The sequence below is a fragment of the Stegostoma tigrinum genome, chromosome 33, assembly GCF_030684315.1.
Source record: "Stegostoma tigrinum isolate sSteTig4 chromosome 33, sSteTig4.hap1, whole genome shotgun sequence".
Taxonomy (NCBI): domain Eukaryota; kingdom Metazoa; phylum Chordata; class Chondrichthyes; order Orectolobiformes; family Stegostomatidae; genus Stegostoma; species Stegostoma tigrinum.
Genome location: NC_081386.1, coordinates 15,651,196 through 15,673,669, shown reverse-complemented (window position 1 = coordinate 15,673,669; position 22,474 = coordinate 15,651,196). Strand labels below are relative to the sequence as shown.

The 22,474-nt window shown below is 38.8% G+C and overlaps 1 protein-coding gene across 6 annotated transcripts in view; it reads left to right on the top strand.

Moving 5' to 3' along the window:
* The window catches only part of LOC125467204 (E3 ubiquitin-protein ligase NEDD4-like), a 144,486-nt gene extending 123,183 nt beyond the window's left edge, over positions 1-21,303 (top strand). For all 6 annotated transcript variants that reach the window (XM_048562722.2, XM_048562721.2, XM_048562719.2 and 3 more), the window contains 8 exons: positions 5,792-5,887; positions 7,755-7,828; positions 8,443-8,503; positions 13,019-13,078; positions 13,165-13,272; positions 14,817-14,913; positions 15,225-15,297; positions 16,810-21,303. In XM_048562722.2, the coding sequence (XP_048418679.1) occupies positions 5,792-5,887; positions 7,755-7,828; positions 8,443-8,503; positions 13,019-13,078; positions 13,165-13,272; positions 14,817-14,913; positions 15,225-15,297; positions 16,810-16,912 (672 nt within the window). In that variant the 3' untranslated portion in view covers positions 16,913-21,303. The remainder of the gene's footprint in view (positions 1-5,791; positions 5,888-7,754; positions 7,829-8,442; positions 8,504-13,018; positions 13,079-13,164; positions 13,273-14,816; positions 14,914-15,224; positions 15,298-16,809) is intronic.
* The last annotated feature ends 1,171 nt before the right edge of the window (positions 21,304-22,474 follow it).

The window sequence follows — 22,474 nt, the reverse complement described above, 5'->3', positions numbered from 1 at the left end:
TTCAGTCACTAATGACAGGTAGCCATTCAAGAGTAATTAAACAATGAAAAACTAGGCACAGCTGAGAGAAGGACTATGCAGGCAGCTCAATGCTGCAGGATACAGAAGCTACAGGCATAACAGAAGTACAAATAAGTGAGGGGGGGAGTTGCCCTTTTGATCAGGGAGGATATAACAGTTTTTAGAAAGGATATTCGTAAGGAGTCATCAAATGAGGTCATATGGTTGGAACTTCGAAACAAGGAGGGGATGATCACTCTGTTCGGAGTATATTGTAGACCTCCAAATAGCCAGCGGGTATTGGAGGAGCAGATTTGTAGAGAGATTGCATGTACCTATAGGAATAACAGAGTAGTATTGATTGGAGATTTTAATTTCCCCTGTATTGACTGGGCCACCCAGAGTGCAAAAGACCCGGACAGGGTGGAATTTGTCAAATGTGTCCAGGCAGGTTTCCTAATACAATATGTAAAGGGCCCTACTTGGGAGGGTGCAACACTGGGCCTCCTCTTAGGAAATGAGGTCAGGCAAACGACTGAAGTGTCAGTCAGAGAGAGCACTTTGGGTCCAGTGGCCATAACTCTCTTAGTTTTAACATAGTTATGGAAAAAAATAGGACAGGTCCACAAGTCAAGATGCTAAACTGGAGCAGAGCTAATTTTGGGGCCATTAAGCAGGATCTAGCAGAGGTCGATTGGGTGAGTCTGAAGGAAAAGGAATGACTGGCAAGTGGGAGGCTTTTAAAAGTGTGACATCGAGTCCAGGGACAGTGTATCCCTGTTAGGGTGAAGGAAAAATCTGGCAGGTTTAGGGATACCTGGCTGACAAGGGATAATTGAGGCTGTGGTCAGGAAAAAGAAGGCGGCATACATTTGAGTTTAAGGTATCGGGCTCGTGAATCCCCAGATGACTAAAGAAGTATAGAAACACACTCAGAAGGGAAATCTGAAAAGCAAAAAGAGGATATGAGATTGATCTGGCAGATAAGGTTAAAGATATTCCCAAGAGGTTCTATAGCTATATTAAGAGTAAAAGGGTGGCTGGGGAGAGAACAGCATGGCTGTCTATATATGGAGCCACAGGAGATGGGGGAGATTTTTTCTCCCCAGTGTTTATTGAGGAAAGAATCATGGATGCTAAGGAAATAAGGGAAACAAGTGGGGATATTTTGGACCGCATACATGTTACTAGAGAGGAGGTATTTGTACCTTAAAGCACACTAAGGTGGATAACTCCCCTTGGTCTGATCAAGTCCATCTTCAGATGTTTTGGCAGGCTGGGGAAGAAAGTGCAGAAGCTCTTGCAGAGATTTTTGCTTCATCTTCAGCTGTTAGGGAAGTTCCAGAAGACTGGAAGGTGGTTAATCTTGTTCTATTGTTTAAGAAAGGTAGCAAAGACAAGCCAGGGAACTATAGGCCAGTGAGCCTGACATCAGTAGTAGACAAGTTATTGGAGTGGATACCGAGGGAGAGGATCACCCAACATTTGGATAGTCAAGATCTGATTAGAGATAGTCAGCATGGATTTGTGCGCAGGAAGTCACATCTGACAAATCTGAGGTTTTCCGAAGAGCTAACCAAGAGCATGGATTAGGGTAGGGCAGTGGATGTTGTCTTTATGGACTTTAGTAAGCCTTTGACAAGGTCCCACATGACAGGCTAATCATGAAAATTAGGTCTTATGGGATCCAGGGAAAGCTAGCTAATTGGATTCAAAATTGGCTCGATGGTAGGAAGCAGAGAGTGATGGCTGAAGGTTGTTTCCTGAACTTAGATGCCTTTGCTTTTGACTGGTTGTGTGCCACATGGACAGTGCTGGGACCTTATTATTTGTTATTTTACATAAATGACTTGGACATGAATGTACAAGGCATGATTAGTAAGCTTGTGGATGATATAAAATTAGGAGGTATCGTTGATAGCGAAGAAGGTTATCAAAAATTACAGAGGACCTTGATCAGATGGGGAGGTAAGCTGAGGATTGGCAAATGCAATTCACTACTGATAAGTGTGAGGTATTACATTTTGGAAAGTCAAACCAGGGTAAGAACTTAAATAGTAAATGGTAAGGTCCTGAGGAGTGTTGCGGAAAAGAGGGGTCTTGGACAAGTACATAGTTCATTTAAAGTGGTGTCACAAGTGAACAGGATGGTGAGGAAGCTATTTAGATTCACCGGTTGTGGCCTGGAGTTCAGGTGTTGGTATATTGTGTTACAATTGTATAAGTCATTGGTGAGGCCTCATTTGGAGTATTGTGCACAGTTTTGGTCACTCAGTTATCGGGAAAGACATAGTTAGACTAGAAAGTGTGCAAGGAAGTTTTATGAGGATGTTGCCAGGACTAGTAGGCCTGAGATAAAGGGAGAAATTGGCCAGGTTAGGACTTTATTCCTTGCAACATAGGGGACTGAGGAGTAATCTTATTGAGGTGTCTAATATCACAGGAGGGCATAGATAGGATGAATGCAAATAGTCTTTTTCCCAGGAATGGGGAATTGAAAATTAGAGGGCATAGGATTAAGGTGAGAGTGGGGGGTGGGAAAGATTTAAGAAGGACGTGAGGTGCAACTTCAACATGTAGAGAGTGGTGAATATGTATAAAGGGCTACCAAAGAAAGCAGTTGAGACAGAATCAAGAGCAACATTTAAAAAACATTGATATAGGTACGTGGATGGGAAGGGATTGGAGGGATGTCAACCAAATGCAGGCAATTGGAACTAGCTGCGTGAGGACCATGGTCCACATGGACCAGTTTGTGCCAAAGGGCTTGTTTCCATATTGTATGACTCGACAACTAATCAGTAAAACTGGAAGAATGTCATATATTTTGAGAGGAATTGAGATCAAAGGTAGGGAATTTATACTTGAGTTACACAGGGCAGTCATGAGACCACATATGCAGTAATGTGTACAGTATTTAAGGATGCATATAAATGCTTCAGAGAAAGCAGTTCAGAGAAGGTTTATTCAACTAATAACTGGATTGGGCACGTGATCTTAGGATCGGCAGGGCAGGCTGCGTACTGGAATTCAGAAGAGTTATTCTTAACTTGATTAAAATACACAAAATCCTGAAGGGTCTTGTGAGGGCGCACGTGGAGAGAATGTTTCCTTATGGGAAAATCTGGAACTAGGGATTTTAAAAATGAGGGATCACCCATTTAAAACAGAGACAAGTTGAATCTTTTTCTCCGAGAGGGCCATGAGTCCTTGGAATTATAATTGTGAAAAGGTAATTAAAACAGAGTTCTTGAATATTTTCAAGCAGAAATAGAGAGATTCTTGTTAAGCAAGGGTTTGAAAGATTATCAAGGCTGTCAGTAACATAGATTTGATGTTACAATCAGATCAGCCACAATCTTACTGAGTGATAGCACAGGCTTGGAAGGCTGAATGGCCTGCTTCTCCTTCTGATTCATTTTTTGTTTGTTTGAAATTTAGACGATAAGCCCAAGCTTGAATCCTCACATGGCAAATTGAACTCCAGATTTGAGATGAACAAATCTTTGTCTTTGAGCTGGATTGGATGTGAGACTCCTGGAAACTTTAAATTACACCTCAGAGCAACTAATTTTGGAATAATTGAGCTAGGGAAGAATGTTAATGCCTAAGGAGCCATTAAGTTGTATCCATTATTACTTATAAGTCGGGGAGCATAAGTAATTGGTCCCAATGTGGAGACTGTGTGTTCTATTCTAGTCCAAAAAATGTGCAAGCTAGGTGAATTAGCCAGGGGAAATGCAGGGTTACAGGATTAGGTTTGGTGGGGTGGATCTGGGTAGGATGCTCCTCAGAGGGCCAGTGTAGACTTGATGGGCCGAACAGCCTGCATTCACACTGTAGGGATTCTATGATTCTACATATTTTTATGATTTCAGGATGTTGCAAAGCCTTTTACAGACAATGGGGTCATTTTTCAACTGTTGGCAACCACTATTGTCATTTAGGAAGTGTGGTTGCCCATTTGCAAACAGAAATTTGCCACAAATGGCAATTAATGATCAAATAATTTGTTTAAAGCACAAATTGAGGGATAAGAGATTACAAAATGGGTGTTAAATTGCACTGAGCTAAGAGAGAGTGTTTTATTTTGTGCATTTAAATTTTCCTAGAAAGAAAAGAGTTTCTGTGAAAATTTGTCAAATTCTAATTTACAAGGGAATGGGAATAAGTAAACCCAATTTTAACAGGGCACACCAAATAATGCCTTGAATTAGAACAACAGGAATGTCTATAAAGGCAGACCACACAAAGTAAACTTTAGAAAACTCAGGGAAGGGAATGATGGACCATGAGTCAAAGGTCAGGGCTGCCAAATAAAATCGGAATGGGAGATGCAAAAGATGTCAGATATGCTGCGCTAGCAATTTTCTAGAGGAAGACGAACTCTCAATCCCAAAGAGCTGTTGGGATGAGTTTCAGACCATAAATGTGTTAAATGTTTACTCAGGCATTTTAACCAATGAGCACAGCAGCACTTAAAAAGGTAAAGGTTACCATGGATCCACTGGACCAAAGGGCTCCTGCCTTATGGTGATTTAACGTGAGAGTCTCCAGGCCTCAGATGAGGGGAAAGGCTGAGAAGGAGAATCCTCCACGGTAACCACAGCAGGTGCAGGAATTGAACCCATGCATCACTCTGCATTTCAAACTAGCTGTCCAGCAACAATTAATAATGTTTCCAATAGCAACATGTGTAATACAACTGTTTTGTATCAGTACTGAAAAATGTATTACTGATAAGTGTAAGTATGCATGAGTAGCTATTGTCTAGTGCCACAATGAAAATTCTTCTGTATCAAAATTGAATGCTGACAAATCTTTATTCTGTTATAAAAGCTATGCTGTTGAGGCCTTCTGTTCCCCAGCTATTTTGTAATAACCTCACATTCAGTCTCCTGTGCTGTAAATTTTCAACCAATGAAAACTGTTTTCAATAATCTGCAAGAGAAGAAAATTGTTCTTCCAATGCACTGCTTTCATAATTTTTTGCATTATCTGAAGTCATTTTTAACTACCAGAGATCCAGCCAGAGCTAATATTTTCTTTCTGTAGCATTTGTCCTTGACTCATATTTTTGCCTTAATCGTGAGCCAACCGATGTTTTTTTTTCAGCCTGGTCACAGTGCGGTTAGACTAATTAATTGAACAATCTGAGTTTCCAAAGAACATTCAAAATCCCCAGCAGAAACAAAAATCAAAACAATTTTGAATGCAATATTAGCTTCTTGGATAATGTATGTAGGAGTTAGAATTCATTTCAAAGTGTTAGTTTTTTTTCAAAATAATCTTGCACATAAACTTGGGAAAGAAGCTTGTTTCTGCTTCTCAGAATTGAGAGCAGAACATCTCTCTGACACGACAAGAAGGAGAAACGACTGGGCAAATTTGGCCTGGTAGGATTCTCCCACCAGCTGACCAATTCCATTCTGAGTGAGAAACTCCACTGGGGTCTCTTGACGCACCACCAACAAAGGACCTTAAGTTGAAAATTCTGGCCAGCAGTTTCTGGGGACCTGGGGTGCCACTGTTGAGGCTTCTGATAGGCTGGTATCATAGTCTCTTAGCTCTTAAACTTTTCTCAATGGTATGGATGGCAACATCGTCAGTACTCAGTTTGCCCAACTACATACTTAGCCTGAAAACAAGACAATCACACCCTGAGCATATATAAAATATAAATGGCACAGCATCTACACGTTATGTTGCAATTCTTTGAGAATAGTGCTTGCAACTGAGAATGCCTAATTCAACCCTGTGAACCTCTAACAAGTAATCTCTGATTTTATAGGACAGTGAGTATTATAATTCGCTAATGTGGATTCTTGAAAATGATCCAACTGATTTGGATCTTCGATTCGTGGTTGATGAAGAGCTTTTTGGTCAGGTTAGTATGCATTTGTACACAGATTGCAATTAAATTCACTTGCAGTTAAACTGTTGCATTATATTGGTGATTGTTTTGAGTACAGATATCTGTCTTGTAATGTAAACCATATTCATAATTTGTAGTTCGACCAAAATTGCTATGAGTTCATTTTAAGGACAGTACAACAACATATATTTAGTTCTATTTGTTATATTATTCTCTTACAGCAATGACCTTTTATGGGATCTATTTATATACATATCAAAAAATGTATGTGCTAACAGGATGTAACAAGACATGACGTATTATTGATGTACCTTGAGTTGTGTTAATGTTACAAATCTTAGTCTCAAGAAAAGTGCCTTGTTTAGCATCAGAAGTAGTCGGGAAGTATCAATAGAACTGCTGAAGGAAAATTTTATATGGTGTTAGTATCAGTTTTTGAACTACGCAGTTCAAATATGTTTTTTTTTGCACATAGTATAGTAATGGACTGGCTCAGTTTCACATTTGCTATACAGACATTCCAGACCAAAGAGCTCATAAGTGTAATTTTTTTGTGTGATAAATGGTACTTCTGTTGCTTACTACTGCAACAAGATGAATGAAAGAGCTGCCCCATACGCAACTCATAATGAAATTGACAACTTAGGATGCTAGATAATTGAGGTGACAGTTTATAGCATTTGGTGCCCTGTGCCGAACGTAGATTTAATCAATCCCAATATTTGGATAATAATTTATGATCTGTTAGATGTAGAAATAAGAGGTGGAACTTTAACATGCTGAAAGGTTTCATTTTTGCAAGTTGAAGAAGACATTTATTTTTCAATATTGTACTGTTTTGCCTATGACATTACATGAATAGCAGTCATAGTACATTTATGGATTTTTGACATTTTGTAGTTGAATGATAAGGAGTCGCATTTCAAATGATGATGTAACGGTATGTATGTAAATGATGATCATTGGATACTGTTAGACCATTAACTATTTCAAAAACTTCTTAAATGCGATTCTTTGAGGTCATATAGAGTTACAAGATAATGTAGTTTGTTTGCAAACTTTTCTTCGGATGTGTCAAAAAACAGAAGACAAATTTTTCTCATTACATGTGTAATCTACTCTTAGCAAATTTCTAAAACTTGGATTATGATTGGTTGAATATGTGCCTGATAAAGTCACTCAAACTCAGCGCTTCTCTGTCTATTCAATCCAAGTAAAGGTCATTATACTACTTAATGTTTCAATATTTTTATAAGTGAGAATGCTAATATTGCAGAATAGAAGCTGGAAATTAACTGCACCAATTGCTTTGGACGTTATCAGATTTGAGGGTTGAAATGTTAGGTGGAACTATGCCCTCTACAGGTGATCTGAAATAAGTAACAACAAGTCTTAGTCAGATTGAACAATTCCTACTGAGCCAGAGTTTAAATCAGAAAATGCAAATTAGCAAAGTTAATTTAGTAAACACAATGTACAGTGGAGAAAACAAGGGGAATTAAGAGACAAATAGATTAACTTGTTTGAAATCTCCAAAAATAAACCAAATCTGAAGAAAAAGTGAGACTCCACATAAAGTTCATTGTTGGTGATGGTTGTTTGTCAGTACTTAAGATTTATATGAATAGCAGGGAATATGGACCATGTGCAGGCAGATGGGATTCATTTAGAATGGCATCATGGCCAGCACAGACATGGTGGGCCAAAGGGCCTGTTCCAGTGCTGTACTGTTCTACAGAAGTCGTGTTGATACATGCCATTTCAAAGTGCCATTTTCTAACTTTGTAAGACAATATATGTGAACCCTATGGCAACAACTACCCTTTAGTACTTCCGTGGTTTAAGTGAAATATGTTGGATTTATTTTCTTTTTTACCAGACTCAACAACATGAACTAAAACCTGGTGGATCAGAAATATTGGTTACCAACAAAAACAAGAAAGAATACATTCAGTAAGTGGTTTTGAACTTTGGAATCATGTCCTCAATCGTGCTGGTGACAGACATTTTAAACTCCGTTTGAAATATTCATGTACTTTTTTTTGTTCAATATTTTCCATTCATGAAGATAAAGAATACCCTTCTGGGGAATTTCCCTGCTTTGAAACACCTGATATCAGTCCTAAGCAATCCCCAAAAAAGCCTGTGAAATTGTTACATAGTAAATTGTTGTTTTCCCAGCAGTCAGTTCTTCAATCCAGCCTTAAACTGCTTACTTCCATTTGCAACTATTGAAAATTGGTCCATTCCCAGCATGAATTGTCTTTGAAAGTTGTGAGTGAGATACCCAGTGAAGCTGGCTTTGTGATGTTGACTGTATCAGATTACTACTCCAGATTTTGCAATATTCTTAACATGGGCCTTTGAGATTGCAGAGAAATTGATTTTTCAGTTTAGGATGACCCAAGGTTCCATTCCCAAGGATGAGAGGAAAATATTTAACATTGCTTGCATGCAGTTTGTAAATGCTCCTGTCACTAAAATATTGTGTTCTGAATTTAGAAATGAGTGATGTGAGGTTCAGCAAAGTGATATGTCACTGCTATTTTGTTTTTATTCTATTTTAGCCTTGTGATGCAGTGGAGGTTTGTTAATCGCATCCAGGAACAAATGAATTCTTTTAAGGAGGTAACAAGAATGTTAAGTTGTTTTTTACTTGATCTAACTCCACAGATTAAAATCAGCCAATATGTAATCTAAGATATTGTGTTATGAATTTAACTTCGGCGCTGAGGTTCCTTTTAAGATTCGAATCATTACAATATGACAAAGATAAAAGGAAAAGAAAGGTGAAGTGATTCCATTGACCCAAGACTAACATCCCAATTTAGTTTCTGATTCAAGATGATCCTTGTGTTGAATTATGTGGGCCTGTGGAATTATTTTTCCCCCACATCATCCTAATCGTTCCTATTTTTGTAGGTAAAACAAGTGGTGCCAGCCATTCATTGTACTTTCAGTTATCCACTTGACTTTCCATCAGGGTTTGCTCTAGAACTAGAAATAGACATGGACACAATGTTCTCCACGTGGTGTCCGAGACCTGTCTGAATGGGTAGGAGCCAATGTCTCTCCTTAGCCAATCAATTTGAAGTATCTGAATGAGACACATTGAATCTGAAGTAGAAAGTGTACATTATCCTATATAACTCAAAGCCAAAATACATACAGAAAGTGAAATTAACAGGGGAGAAGAGTGGTATTTAGAGAAATGAAGGAGGAATTGGGAGGTATGATGTTTTGAGCATTGCATGGCTGTAAGTGGATCAGGGCCAGGAAGTAAATATCCAAGAATAAGCGTCCAAAGGATAGGCAGATGGGCAGAGGGATAGGGTTGCCCTGTTAGTAACAAATAAAATTAAATTAATAGCAAGAAACAATATAAGATTGGAAGTCATATAACCTGTATGGGTAGGGTTGAGGAGCTGCAAAGGAGAAAGGATCTTGATGGGAGTTATGCACAGGCCCCATAGCAGTAGTCAGGATGTGGATCAGAAAATAAATCAGGAGATAGGAAAGGCAGGTACAGAAAGGCACTATTAAAATAATCATGAGGGTCTTTGACATGCAGGCGGACTGGAAAAATCGGGTTGGTGGCAGATCCAAAAAAAATAAATTTATGGAATGTCTACAAAGTGGTTTGTTTCGGAGCAGCTTGTGGTATGGACCATTAGGGAACAGGCAGTTCTGTGATTTAGTGTTGTGTAATGAGGCAGACTTCATTAGGCATCTGAAGGTGAAGGAACCCCTAGGGGACAGTGACCACAGTATGGTAGAATTTACCATGCAGTTTGAGAGGGAGAAGCTTGAATCACATGTAAGGGTAACAGCAAAGACATGAGGGAGGAGCTGTCTAGAGTCTAATGGAAGGGGAGCCTAGCAGGGACGATGGTGGAGTAGCAATGGCAGGAGTTTCTGAGGGTAATTTGGGAGGCACAGCAGAAATTCATACCAAGGAAGAGAAACATACTAACGGGAGGTTGAGGCAACCATGGCTGTTAAGGGAAGTCAGGGTCAGTGTAAAAGCCCCAGAGAAAACGTACAATGTAGTGGAGAGTGGCAGGAAGCCAGAGGATTAGGAATCCTTTACAAAGCAGCAGAGGATAACTATGAAAAAAGCAGTAAGTGGGGAGAAGCTGAAGCATGAGGGTAAGTTAGGTAATATAAAAGAAGATTGAAAGTTGTTTTAGATAGACAATAGGTAAGAGAAAGGCAAGAGTAGACATTGGACCACTGGAAATGAGGCTGGAGAAGTAGTAATGGGGAACAAAGAAATGACAAAGGAACTGAATAGATACTTTGCACCAGTTTTGTGGTGGTAGACACCAGCAGCATTCTAGAACTTGAAGAGAATTGGGGCAGAGGTGAGTGCAGTGGTCATCACTAAGGAATATGATGCTGGGGAAGCTCTAAGGTCTAAAGGTGGATACATCACGCAGACCGGAAGGACTACACCCTCGGGTTCCGAAGGAGAGAGCTGACGAGATTTTGGAGGCATTGGCAGTGTTATTTCAGAAATCACTGAAGTCAGGGAAAGCCCCAGAAGAGTGGAAAATGGCACATGTAATACCACTTTAAGAAAAGGAGGAGACAGTAGACAGGAGATTATAGACCAGCTTGACCTACATCACTGATAGGTTTTTAGAGTGTATTATTAAGGATGAGATTGCAGAATAGTTGGAAGTGCACTGTAAAATAGGGCTGGTTCAGCGTGGCTTCATCAAGGGGAGGTCATGCCTGACAAATCTGTTAGAATTCTTTAAGGAGGTAACAAGCAAGGTAGGGAAAGGAGAGCCAATGGACATGATCTGTCTGGATTTCCAGAAGGCCTTTAACAAGTTGCCGCACAGGACACTGCTGAACAAGTTACAATCCCATGGTGTTAGGAGCAAAGTACTGGCATAGATAGAGGATTGGCTGACTGTCAGAAGGGAGAGATTAGGGATAAAGGGGTCTTTTGCAGGAATGCAGCTAGAGAATAATGGAGTTCTGCAGGGGTCCATATTGGGACCATAACTATTCACATTTAAAAATCAATGATCTGGATAAAGGAACTGAGGGCACTGTAGCTGAGTTTGCAGATGACACACAGATAGATGGAGAGGGAACATGTAGTGTTGAGGAGGCAGGGAGGCTACAGAAGGACTTGAACATTCTAGGAGAGTGGATAAAAGTGTCAGGTGGAATACAGTATGGGAAAGTGTGAGGTTGTCTACTTGGGTAGGAAGAATGTATGCATAGACCATTTTCTAAACAGGGAAAAGCTTTGGAAATCTGAAGCACAAAGGGATGTGGGAGTCATAGTTCAGATCTCTCGTAAGGTTAACATGCAGGTTCAGTTGGCTATTAGGATGGTAAATGCAATATTAGCATTCATTTTGAGAGGCATAGAATACAGGAGCTGGATGTACTGTAGAGGCTGTGTAAGACCCTGGTCAGACTGTGTTTGAAATATTGTGAGCAGTTTTGGGTCCTGTATGTAAGGAAGGATGTGCTGGCCTTGGAGGAAGCCTTGTAGTTTCCATGTCTTTCAGGGGGAGCATTGTATTTTTTTTCTAGAAGGTATCCATTAGTTAAGCATTACAACTTTGTCGTTTCCATGTATTTTAATGACCTGTCTTGTAATGAAGTACAACTGCAGTGGATGTTTTGCAGGAGCAGAGCAAGTTGAACTGCAGCTTTTGATTTTTCCAATTTAACTGTGTATATATGGTCTAATCATTGCTGTCTTAACAGCTTAACGATGGTCATGCTATAGGAAGGGTGTTGTGAAACTCGAAAGAGTTCAGCAAAGATTTACAAGGATGTTGCCAGTTGGAGGGTTTGAGCTACAGGGAGAGGCTGAATAGACTGGGGCTATTTTCCCTGGAGCGTCAGAGGCTAAGGGATGATGTTGTGTATGTTAATAAAATCATGAGGGGCATGGATAGGGTGAATAGACACAGTCTTTTCCCTGGGGTAGGGGAATCCAAAACCACAGGGCATAGGTTTAAGGTGAGCAGGAAAAGATTTAATAGGAACCTAAGGGGCAACCTTTTACATAGAAGGTGGTGCCTGTGTGGAATGAGCTGCCAGAGGAAGTGGTGGAGGCTGGTACAATTATTTAAAAGGCAACTGGATGGGTATATGAATAGGAAGAGTTTAGAGAGATGAAGGCCAAATGCTGGCAAATGGAGGACTACGTTAATTTAGGATCTCTGGTAAGTGTGGATGAGTTGGATTAAAGAGTCTGTTTCACATAGTACAGCTCTGTGACCCTATGATGACATCCATTATTCTTCCTTAAAAAAAATCTGGCCAATGTATTGAACTCTACACAACATTCTTTTCTCGGACAATGCCTCATTGACAGACCTATTGATATAAAACACTTTGGACACCGTTATCAAAAGAAGAAAGAAATATACAACACAGGAACAGGCCCTTCAGCTCACCGAGGTTGCATTTTCTAAACTAAAGGTCTGTACGCAGTCCATGTCTCTCTCTGTTTCCTGCCGAGTCATGTATATGTCAAAATGGTTCTTAAACGTTGTTATTGTATCCGCCTCCACCACCATCTCTGGCAGTGCATTCTAGGCATTTACCATTCTGTATGTAAAAATTAAACTTGCCTCTTGCATCTCCTTTAAATTTATCCCCATTTATCTTAAACCTATGTCTGCTAGTAATTGGCATTTCTACCCTGGGAAAAGAACTAACCATTTTAACCATGTCTCCCGTAATTTAGTATTGCTAACAGATTACCTTTTATCCTTCAATGTTCAAGTGAAAAAAGTATTTTTTTAAAATATTTATTCCCATTTTATATTTTTGTATTGTCAAAGTGTTAATTGAGAAAAGCTGTCCACCAAATGAAATAAATGCTTTTTAAGTTTGTGCCTGACCTATGTTTTGAAATCGGCACCGGGTCGCCACAGAAAGAGCACGTATCCGTACATTAACTTAGTTTTCTTTGACTTTTCGTTGTTTTGTGTTCATTAAAATAATTACTTTGTGCTTTTGGGGCCTGATGCAGGTCTTATGTCTTCTTGATGTCTGAGGCACATGAACTTCATGAGAAAGTTAGGTCAACAAAACTTATTGGCTGTTGCTGGAGTGAGCATCACTGATACCACTTACATCACACATTGTTTCTGTTTTCAGGGTTTTTTTGAATTGATCCCGCAAGATCTCATAAAAATATTCGATGAGAATGAATTGGAGGTAACTTTATTTTATTTTAATTGCAATATATTTTGAATATCTTTGCTTGTTTTGTCTTTTGATGATATTTGTACACTTGTTTCCAGCTATTAATGTGTGGACTGGGGGATGTAGATGTGAACGACTGGAGGGAGAACACAAAATACAAAAATGGATACAATGCAAACCATCCCGTCATTCAATGGTTTTGGAAGGTAATGCAAGACTGGAGAGTCTAACAAGATACACTTGGTTATTGCTGTTTAAGCAGGATTTACAGGTTGTCACTGCATTGTGACAGTTGACACATTGGGTTCCCATTTTCCTTGCATTTGAGTTTTGTGACATGTGGGACTTCTTTTAATCTAAGAAAATTCTTATTTAGTAACAGACATAATAATAAAAAAAAACCCTTGAACTGTCTGGACAAAGTTAAGGAAGAAGCTATATCTGCTGGCCTTTCTAAAGGTTTAGAAACTCTTGTAGGAAATAAAGGGGTTGGGGGGGCGGAGATATAAATGAGTAGAGACCAAGAAAAGGAGCATTTAGATTTTTTCTTTTTTTTCCTGTGCACATTGGAACAAAAGTGTGAGTGTGTTTACATTACTCTTGATCCCAATGGATGTTATTATCAGACATGCCTGATCCCAGTCAGAAACCTGGCTTGCTAGATCATAATTGTATTTGTTTTGATGTTAACAAAATGGTATCTTGTTAAAACATAAGCACTCAATGCTACAGATTTTGCTTTAAGAACAAAATGGAAGTTTATTACAGCAGGAGTGAAGATAAAATAGAACAATCCAAACTAGTTATTTATAATATAAATTCAATCCCAAAACATTCCTATAAAAATTCAAAACAAACAAAACAGCTTTTGTATACTACCTCACACACCACTTGTTAGTATTCACACCAGAGTCTCTAATTCCTCATTAGGTTTAAGACACTTGTGCTTTCAGTATTTAAACTGAAACTGTAAATGGCTTCTTCATTTAGCTGATAGATTTGAGTGACCACTTATCTTAAGTGACTACTTTGGGGTTTTTATCCCAACACTTCTGGTCTGGGACTAATCGTAACTTTTTACTCCAAGTAATCTAATTCAGTATCTCTATCTTTGCCTTCTCAGGAGCACTGCTGTATACAGACATCCTGTTCCAAAGTCTTCACAGGACTAACATTACCACAAGTTAAATGTTAACCTAAAACACTCTCTCTCTCTGTGTGTCTCTCTCTTTCTCTGTCTGTCTGTCTGTCTCTCTCTCTCTCTCTCTCTCTCTCTCTCTGTGTCTCTCTCTCTGTGTCTCTCTCTCTGTGTCTCTCTGTCTGTCTGTGTGTGTGTCTCTCTCTCTCTCTCTCTCTCTCTCTCTCTATGGTGTTTCATTTAAGCTTAAAAGTAATTTCCAATGCTCCCTAAGAAAGCTTTGAGGTCCCATTATTTACCATGTTGGATCACACAAGCAATCTATATGATCAACAAAGGCCTGTTAGTGTACAAACGCATTCGTCCCACAACCAGGCTTGAAAAATTGTTCTTAAAAATAATTGCCATTTTTACAGAAATACTTGAAATTATTAACTTCTGATACAGAAAAATGCATAAGTTGCTAATGCAAAACCAGAAATTTAACCTTACAGTAACTGACATACAAAATTGTACATAAATCCCATATTTTACATCACAATCCAGTCAAAATCTTACAGAAGAAATGCCCAATTGCAAAAAAAAAGTAAAATTGTTTGTTCTTATTTATAGACAGTGCTGTTAATGGATTCAGAAAAGCGTATTCGATTCCTGCAGTTTGTGACTGGTACCTCACGGGTACCTATGAATGGATTTGCTGAACTGTACGGTAAGCAGAGTTAGGAACATATTAAAATTCAAATTCTTTTAAATGGTGAAATCATTTATCTGCTTCTCCAAAATTTGGATGATTTTCTTTGGAAATTAAAGTATGCATCCATGAACATAGTCAAAAGGTTCCTGTTGTCAAAAGGTATTAAACAGTGTGAAGGTAAAAGTGTGTATTTGGAGTTCGGTCATGGATTAGCATGATTGGATTGAATGCTGGAACTGGCTAAAGGAACTATAGGCCTACTTCTGTGAAAATCAAATAATTGTCATCTTTTTCTTAAGCAGTATTCTTATATTTGTTTTACTTAGGATCAAATGGACCACAGTTATTTACTATTGAACAGTGGGGAACTCCAGAGAAATTACCAAGAGCCCACACGTGGTAACTTTTCATCTTCTGATTGTTTTGACAACTTCGGGGGGAAAAGAATGATTAGATCAAGTGCCCAAAGACCGGATGGTGACTAATATTGCACCATTATTTAAGAAAGGCTGCAGGGAAATGCCTGGAAACTATAGACTGGTGAGCCTAATGTCCAAGGTGGGTAAGTTGTTAGGGAGGATTCTGAGGGACAGAATCTACAGACATTTGGAGAGGCTAGGACTCATTTGGGAAAGTCATGGCTTTGTGGGAAATCATGTCTCATGAATTTGATTGAGTTTTTTGAAGGAGCGATCAAGAAAGTATATGACAGCAGTGCGGTAGATGTTGTTTACATGGACTTTAGCAAGGCCTTTGACAAGGTACCACATGGTAGGTCGCTGAGGAAGGTTAAATCTCACCATATCCAAGGAGACCTAACTAATTAGATACAAAATTTAACTTAACAGTAGAATACAGTGAGTGGCATAGTGGGTAGTTTTTCAGACTGGAGGCCTGTGACCAGCAATGTGCCACAAGGATCGGTGCTGATTTGGATCAGAATTTAGGAGGCATGGTTAGTAAATTTGCGGATGATACCAAGATTGATGTTCTAGTGGAGTGATGAAGGTTATCTGGGAATATGGCAAGATCTTGATCAACTGGGCCAGTGGGCTATGAATTGGCAGATGGAGATTAATTTGGATAAATACAAGGTGTTGCACTTTGGTAAGGCAAACCAGGGCAGGGCTTACATAGCGGATGTTAGGACCCAGGAGAGTGTTACAGAACAGAGATCTAGGGGTACAGGTTCATAGCTCCATGAAAATGGAGTCACAGGTATACAAGGCAGTGAAGAAGGCTGTCATCATGCCAGCTTTCATTAGTCAGAACATTAAGTATAGGAATTTGGATGTTTTATTGCTGTTGGACATGATGTTGGTGAGGCCAACCAGAAACTGCAGAAAAGATTTACTAGGATGTTACCTGGACCGAATAGTTTGAACTTAAGGAGAGGTTGGATAGACTGAGACTCTTTCTTTTTCCCTGCAGTGTAGGAGACTGAGGGATGACATTAGAGGTCTATAAAATCATGAGAGGCATAGATAAGGTAGCTAGCTGACCCCATGGTAGGGGGTTCTAAAACTAAATGGCATAGGTTTAAGGTGAGAGAGAGAGAGAGAAAATAGTCCAGAGGGGCAGTTTGTTTCCACACAGAGGATGGTGAGTGCCTGGAACAGGCTGCCAGAGGCAGTGTGGAGGCGAGTACAATTTTATCATTTAAGAATCATTCAGACAGATGGTATGGGAATAAAGGGATATGGCCCAAACACAGGTAAATGGGGCTCATTTAAATTGTGAAAAGTGGGCAGCATGGGCAAGTTGAGCCAAAGGGCCTGTTTCCATGCTGTAGACCTCTATGACTCTGTGTTGTTAACTCTGGAATGTAAATGTCCATATTAATTACATAGAAATAAGAGCTTCAACTTTGTTAGCACTATATATAAAGAAAGTCGTTAACTGTTCTTTCAGTTTCAATCGTCTTGATCTGCCACCTTATGAGTCATTTGAAGAGTTGCGGGAGAAGCTTAACCTGGCAGTCGAGAACACTGAAGGTTTTGATGGAGTCGATTGAGTGACCAAAGCTGGCTGATATAGTGTAATCATGTCATCCAGCAAGTGTGCAGAAATGTGAAGCAAAGTATCAAAAAATCGAGTTTTGAGATGAAGTCTTGCGTGTAGGGAAATGTCTTCTTTATTAAGCTAATGAAGCACTAACAGACTAAGTACGCAGTAACACTACTATCAATTCCCCGAGCTCTCATTTTTAGAGCTGCAATGAGAAGCATTTTTCTTACAGACTGGTTGAATATGGCTAATTTGCCTGGACGTGCTTATCATACCAACTAATAAAATATGGTTTATATGCAGGCAATGAATCAAAAATCCCATTTAATTCAGTGACCTCACAATGCAGGCTTCTGATGTTCAATATTGTTCAGTATCTATTCTGTACAGCACCAATTATCACATGTCCTTAATTAGGAATGTGCATGTAAGATTCAACAATCTAGCTCCCTTGTCACTGTCACTCAGTTGAGAGTTGTGCATTTTTCCCAGTCTGTGAGCCAAGTCAGGCTGGTTTGCTGTATTGACTCACTGCAGTTTTATCACTTTAGTGTCTTTCTTATTTTGATAACCTCCTGGGTAAACTAATATGTAGCATAACATCAAGTTTAACCAATGGTGATTTCATATGTGGGTTAAAATTGATAACGCATACAGCTCTAATAAACTACTGAAATTTTTATTCTGTAAAATAACTTGGAAGATTACTCAAATGTGAATTTAGAGGAGGGTAAACCCAAATGCATGGAAGTCAGACTGGATGGATGAAGCTCTAGTGACAAACTTCTGCTTTAAAATGTAATTTTATCACAAGCTGCAAGATTCGCATTGAACTGTGTGTGTTATTTGTGAAACTTTTCTCATTGCTATAATGGCATTTCTCAAAATGTGATTATGAATAATATGACTTTAATTATTAATGTTTTCAGAAACCATTTTGTATTTTTTACTTGACTATTAAGATTCCAAAAGCTGTACTTAATACTACACAGATTTTGGCTTTAGAATTTATGTTTGAAAGCTGACACAGTTACAATGGTTTGTTTAAATTGATACAAAGAGAATGAAAGGAGGCTGCTGAAGATTCGCTGGGTGCGCTTTGTCAACATTGAGGAAGACGGCATTATAACAAACCCTATGTTTGGAAAAAAAACTTTGCATTTTGACTACATTATAAAATAATGTTTCATTTTAAAGACTGTAAAGAAATCAGAAAAGCTAACTTGTTCTATGTTCTGAGATGTAGTACTTTTAATAGTGAAAGATGGAATCTGTAAGTTAGTTTCTTTTAAAAAGACAACCTACATCCGTAGTAAAACAGTGAAGTATGCTTGCTGCTTTTTTTGCAAATCCAAGGCACACAATAAGTTTTATAAAGTGGCAGCAGTTATTGTACTTTATCTGTGAAAATACAATAAGTTTACACTTTAGGGAAAAAAAGGTATTGGTTTACAGTTGGTTGAATCCATTGGCTAAACTTGAATTTTCTTAAGTGTCCATATCAAGGTGATCATATGGAGGAATATCCATGCAGTCAAATTGGAATTTTTGAAGAATAATGGTTTTAACACAGATATTACATTAAAAGGTGTTAATCCTGTTTAGTTACTACCAGCCCAGGATGCCGAGAATGGAATTGAATATTGTTACAATTGGTCTTAATTACTTTTTCTCCGAGATTGATAAAATTGCCCCTCTTTAAAAGTAGCTTAGAATAGATGTCAATTATTGGAGAATGTGTGTAAATACTACAAAGTATAGTGATTCCAAATTGTACATATTCTTTAAATTATATTTGCATTCTACACAATATACATTGACTTCAGATGTGTAAATACCTTATGAAAAAATCCACTAACTTTTATCATTGCAATATTATAAAAATATGATGCATGCAATGTTATCTTTTGTCTTTTAAGGTTATAATTTAGAATAGAATTTGAAACAAGAAAAACAGACTGGGTGGAAACAATTTTGTAAATACTTACAGTGCACACAATTAAATTAATGAAATTCATCTGTAAGAGGGATTTTGTGAGAAACACTGGGAAGTTGGTGGATGAAGCCTGTTTATAATAAAATAGCCTTTTTAGTGCAAGTTGTGGTTTGGTTAATATAGAGACGATCTTTGAAGTTAATGTTTTGGAAAGTAATATGTATATAGGGGCAAGATCAACATGTTTCAATTTTCTGTCTCTGCATTAATTGATGTTTAAGCATTTGAAGTTATTGCCCCTCTGACACAGCCTTATATCATAACTGTTAACTTCATGTTAATACAGTCTGATTTTTTTTAAAAATGGTCTGTGCATCCCAGTGTGAACACAGTGGCTAGGTGATCTGCAGTCAGGTTTGTGCCATTGCTCTTTATAAACTTTCGATTAAAATGTGTTTGAAATAACAACTCTGCTCATTACATAATTAACTGTTGCACAGTCACCATGTTCAGTTATCAGCAAGACAGCTAAAGCATAATTTGGTAAAGACAGAATGAGACACTGGGATGATATCTGTTACTTATACAAAAACAAAGCCTCCCTGATATCCAATAGCTAAAGCACTGCAAGACCTGAAAGCAGCAAAAATAGCTATGCAACAGACGGAGGTGCTGTGCAAACAAACATTGGATCAACTTAAGTCAAAAATCCAAACTAGCTGTAATAATGGAGATCTATGAGTCACGTATGAAAGGTTCTAGAGGGCATTTTGCCCTGCCAATACTCATGTTGCTCCTCTGAAGTTGACAGTTGAAAGAACAGTACTCACAGAAATAAAGTTGTTTTTTGTTTTAAAAATTCATTCATGGGATGAGATTGTCTCTGGCTATGGCACATTAATTGTGCATCACTAATTGCCCAGGGACAGTTAAAAGTTAGCCACATTGCTGTGGGTCTGGAGTCACATGTAGGCCAGACCCAGCCAAGGACAGCAGATTTCCTTCTCTAAACGACATTAGTGAACGAGATGGGCTTTTCTGACATTCAACAAAAGATTCATGGTCATTATTAGACTTTTACTATACATTTTTTTTTGAAATCAGATTCCACCATTTGCCATGGTGGATTAAAACCCGGGTCCCCAGAACCCCAAACCTGGGTCTCTAGATTACCGGTGCAGCGATAATACCACTAGGTCATTGCCTCCCTGACAATTGTTCCACTGGGCCAAACATTGCTGTGATTGAGATTACTATGCTGTGATTCCCCACTCAGCAATCAGAAATTGTGATAGGAAAATTACTTGGGATTGACGTTATTTTAAAAGTTAAATGCTCCGTGTATCTTTTTAACTTTTTAAACTTTAAACAGTCAAATAGTCTGTATTAAGACAACGTAGTTGGTCTAAATCCATAGTATTCAAGGGAAATGCTACCATGGTTTAAATACGTGACTCAAATGTTTCCTTGCAGTCCTTTGCAGTGTTCCTACGAAAAGATATCCTTTGAAGTGGGCTTTACTAGCTTCAAAATCTCCCCACACCCCCGGCCTCATCTCTTGACCAACCGTCCCTCTTATCCCTGTCTCCTTAACCTGTCCATCATCTCTCCCACCTATCCGCTCTTCCCACCTCACAGACAAATCCTCACCAATGTCTACCTGCCTCACCTATCGCCACCCCACCTACCTTCCCCAGCCCAAACCCTCCCTCTATTTATTTAGAGCTCCCTTCCCCTCCCCCATTTCTGAAGAAGGGTCCTGACCTGGAACATCAGCTTTCCTGCTTTTTCCTGCCAGGCCTGCTGTGTTTCTCTAGTTCCACACTTATATTTTGAAGTGTGTTGTTGTCTTGTGGATAAATTTTCCTCAAATAATATGTTCAGGCTTTTAAAGATCACACTTCCTTCACTTTTAATTTTCCATCACTTAAGTTCTTGCAGAGGTTTTACCAGTGAGATTTTGTGCAGGTCATTATCCAGATTGCTCTCCTTCTCTATGTGCTGCACTTCATTATAGTGACTTCCACACGCAACACCCTATATTCACAGCAGAGTGTACTGCTGTACGACTGCTCAGAAATACTGCTCCTTCCTTTATCCCCTTCAATGACCATCTTGTGCTCTGCAGTTTTGCTATGGTAATTTCTAGTGTTTACTTTAAGCAAGTTGAATTGTAAAGCTGCAGAGCCACGCCAGGCAGCACCATATGATCTGAGATGTACTCCAGTGAGAATTTATTATACTTTGCCATCCCAGTCCTTAGAATTTGAGAATGACTTCTTAGCACTGCAGCACACTCGGATCAATTGAAAGTGAATTTGTTCAGCAGAAATTATCAAGATGTATCATTTAAGTGGAGGTGTCCTTTTGAACCATTATGTGAAAATTGTCGGAGTTAGTACCTATTCTTTTGTAATTGTATCAAGAGTACATTTTTAAATAAACAAAACTTGCGATGTGAATTGTCTTGACTGATTACTTGTAGGTCATCTCAGTACATATGTTAAGCCTTTAAATAAATTTTGCAGTTGACAAATTTAACAATTTCTGTTCAGAGCAGCCTGGCTAATTTTTCAATTTGTATGGAAAAAACAGGTTTACAACTGATTAATGTCCTGAAGGTTGGAATCTAGTAGCCAGGGTGTTAAAGAATGAACTTGTATTTAGATAACCCTACAGTATCTTGTCCTGATGACATAGAACAATACAGCGCAGAACAGGCCCTTCAGCCCTCGATGTTGCACCAACCTGTGAACTAATCTAAGCCCATCCCCCTACACTATCCCATCATTATCCATATGCTTATCCAAGGACTCTCAAATATCTTTGCAGCAAAGTTATATGCAGTTGCCCTTCTTACACAGGCATGTAAGATCCCTGTAACCATCTCAGATGTCACTGAATAATCTCTTTGGCACAGTGCTGCCAGTCATTCTAGGAGCAGTTTCAGCATTGTATGTTTAAGATGAACCTATACCGCACAATAACTATATACTGACAAACCATGGGTTTTACAATAGTTGTGACACTGTGATGGCAACTGGAAACTTTCTCTTTCCTGTATGCCCACACGTGTGTCTGTCTCCCTGGATACAGTACAGACCAAGAAAACAGTAAAATAAAGCTAAATAGAATTCGTTAAGCAGCTTTACTTTGCAGACAGCATAAGTTGCATGTGTACAGAGGAGCAAGTATAATTGCATTTAATCCAAACAGAACAACTTATCTTTGTGCAATATTTCAAAATAGTGAACTGATTTTGCTTCCTGTTGCCAGTGGATTCTCTTGCTTGACTTGAGTCGAATAACCACTAAGTACTCTCTCCTGCATCTCAACCAAATGGATTTAGGCAAAAGCCAACCCAAGTAACTCAGTTTAACACCCAACTGGCAACTGTGCACTTCTACCATTTGTTTTCACGTCTTTGTTCACAACTAACAGGTTGGGCCGAAGCCCAATCACTGAGGCACAGGGACTTCCAACACAATGAGTGTTTCTTGTTCACGCGGAAAAGTTAACAAATTGCATTTTGCCATTGGGGAATTTTTTTTGATGCTTAATCCTTTCACATTTAAATTATTGTTAATTTGTGCTTTAGTTGGGAATACATTCATGTTTTTAAACAAACCTTAA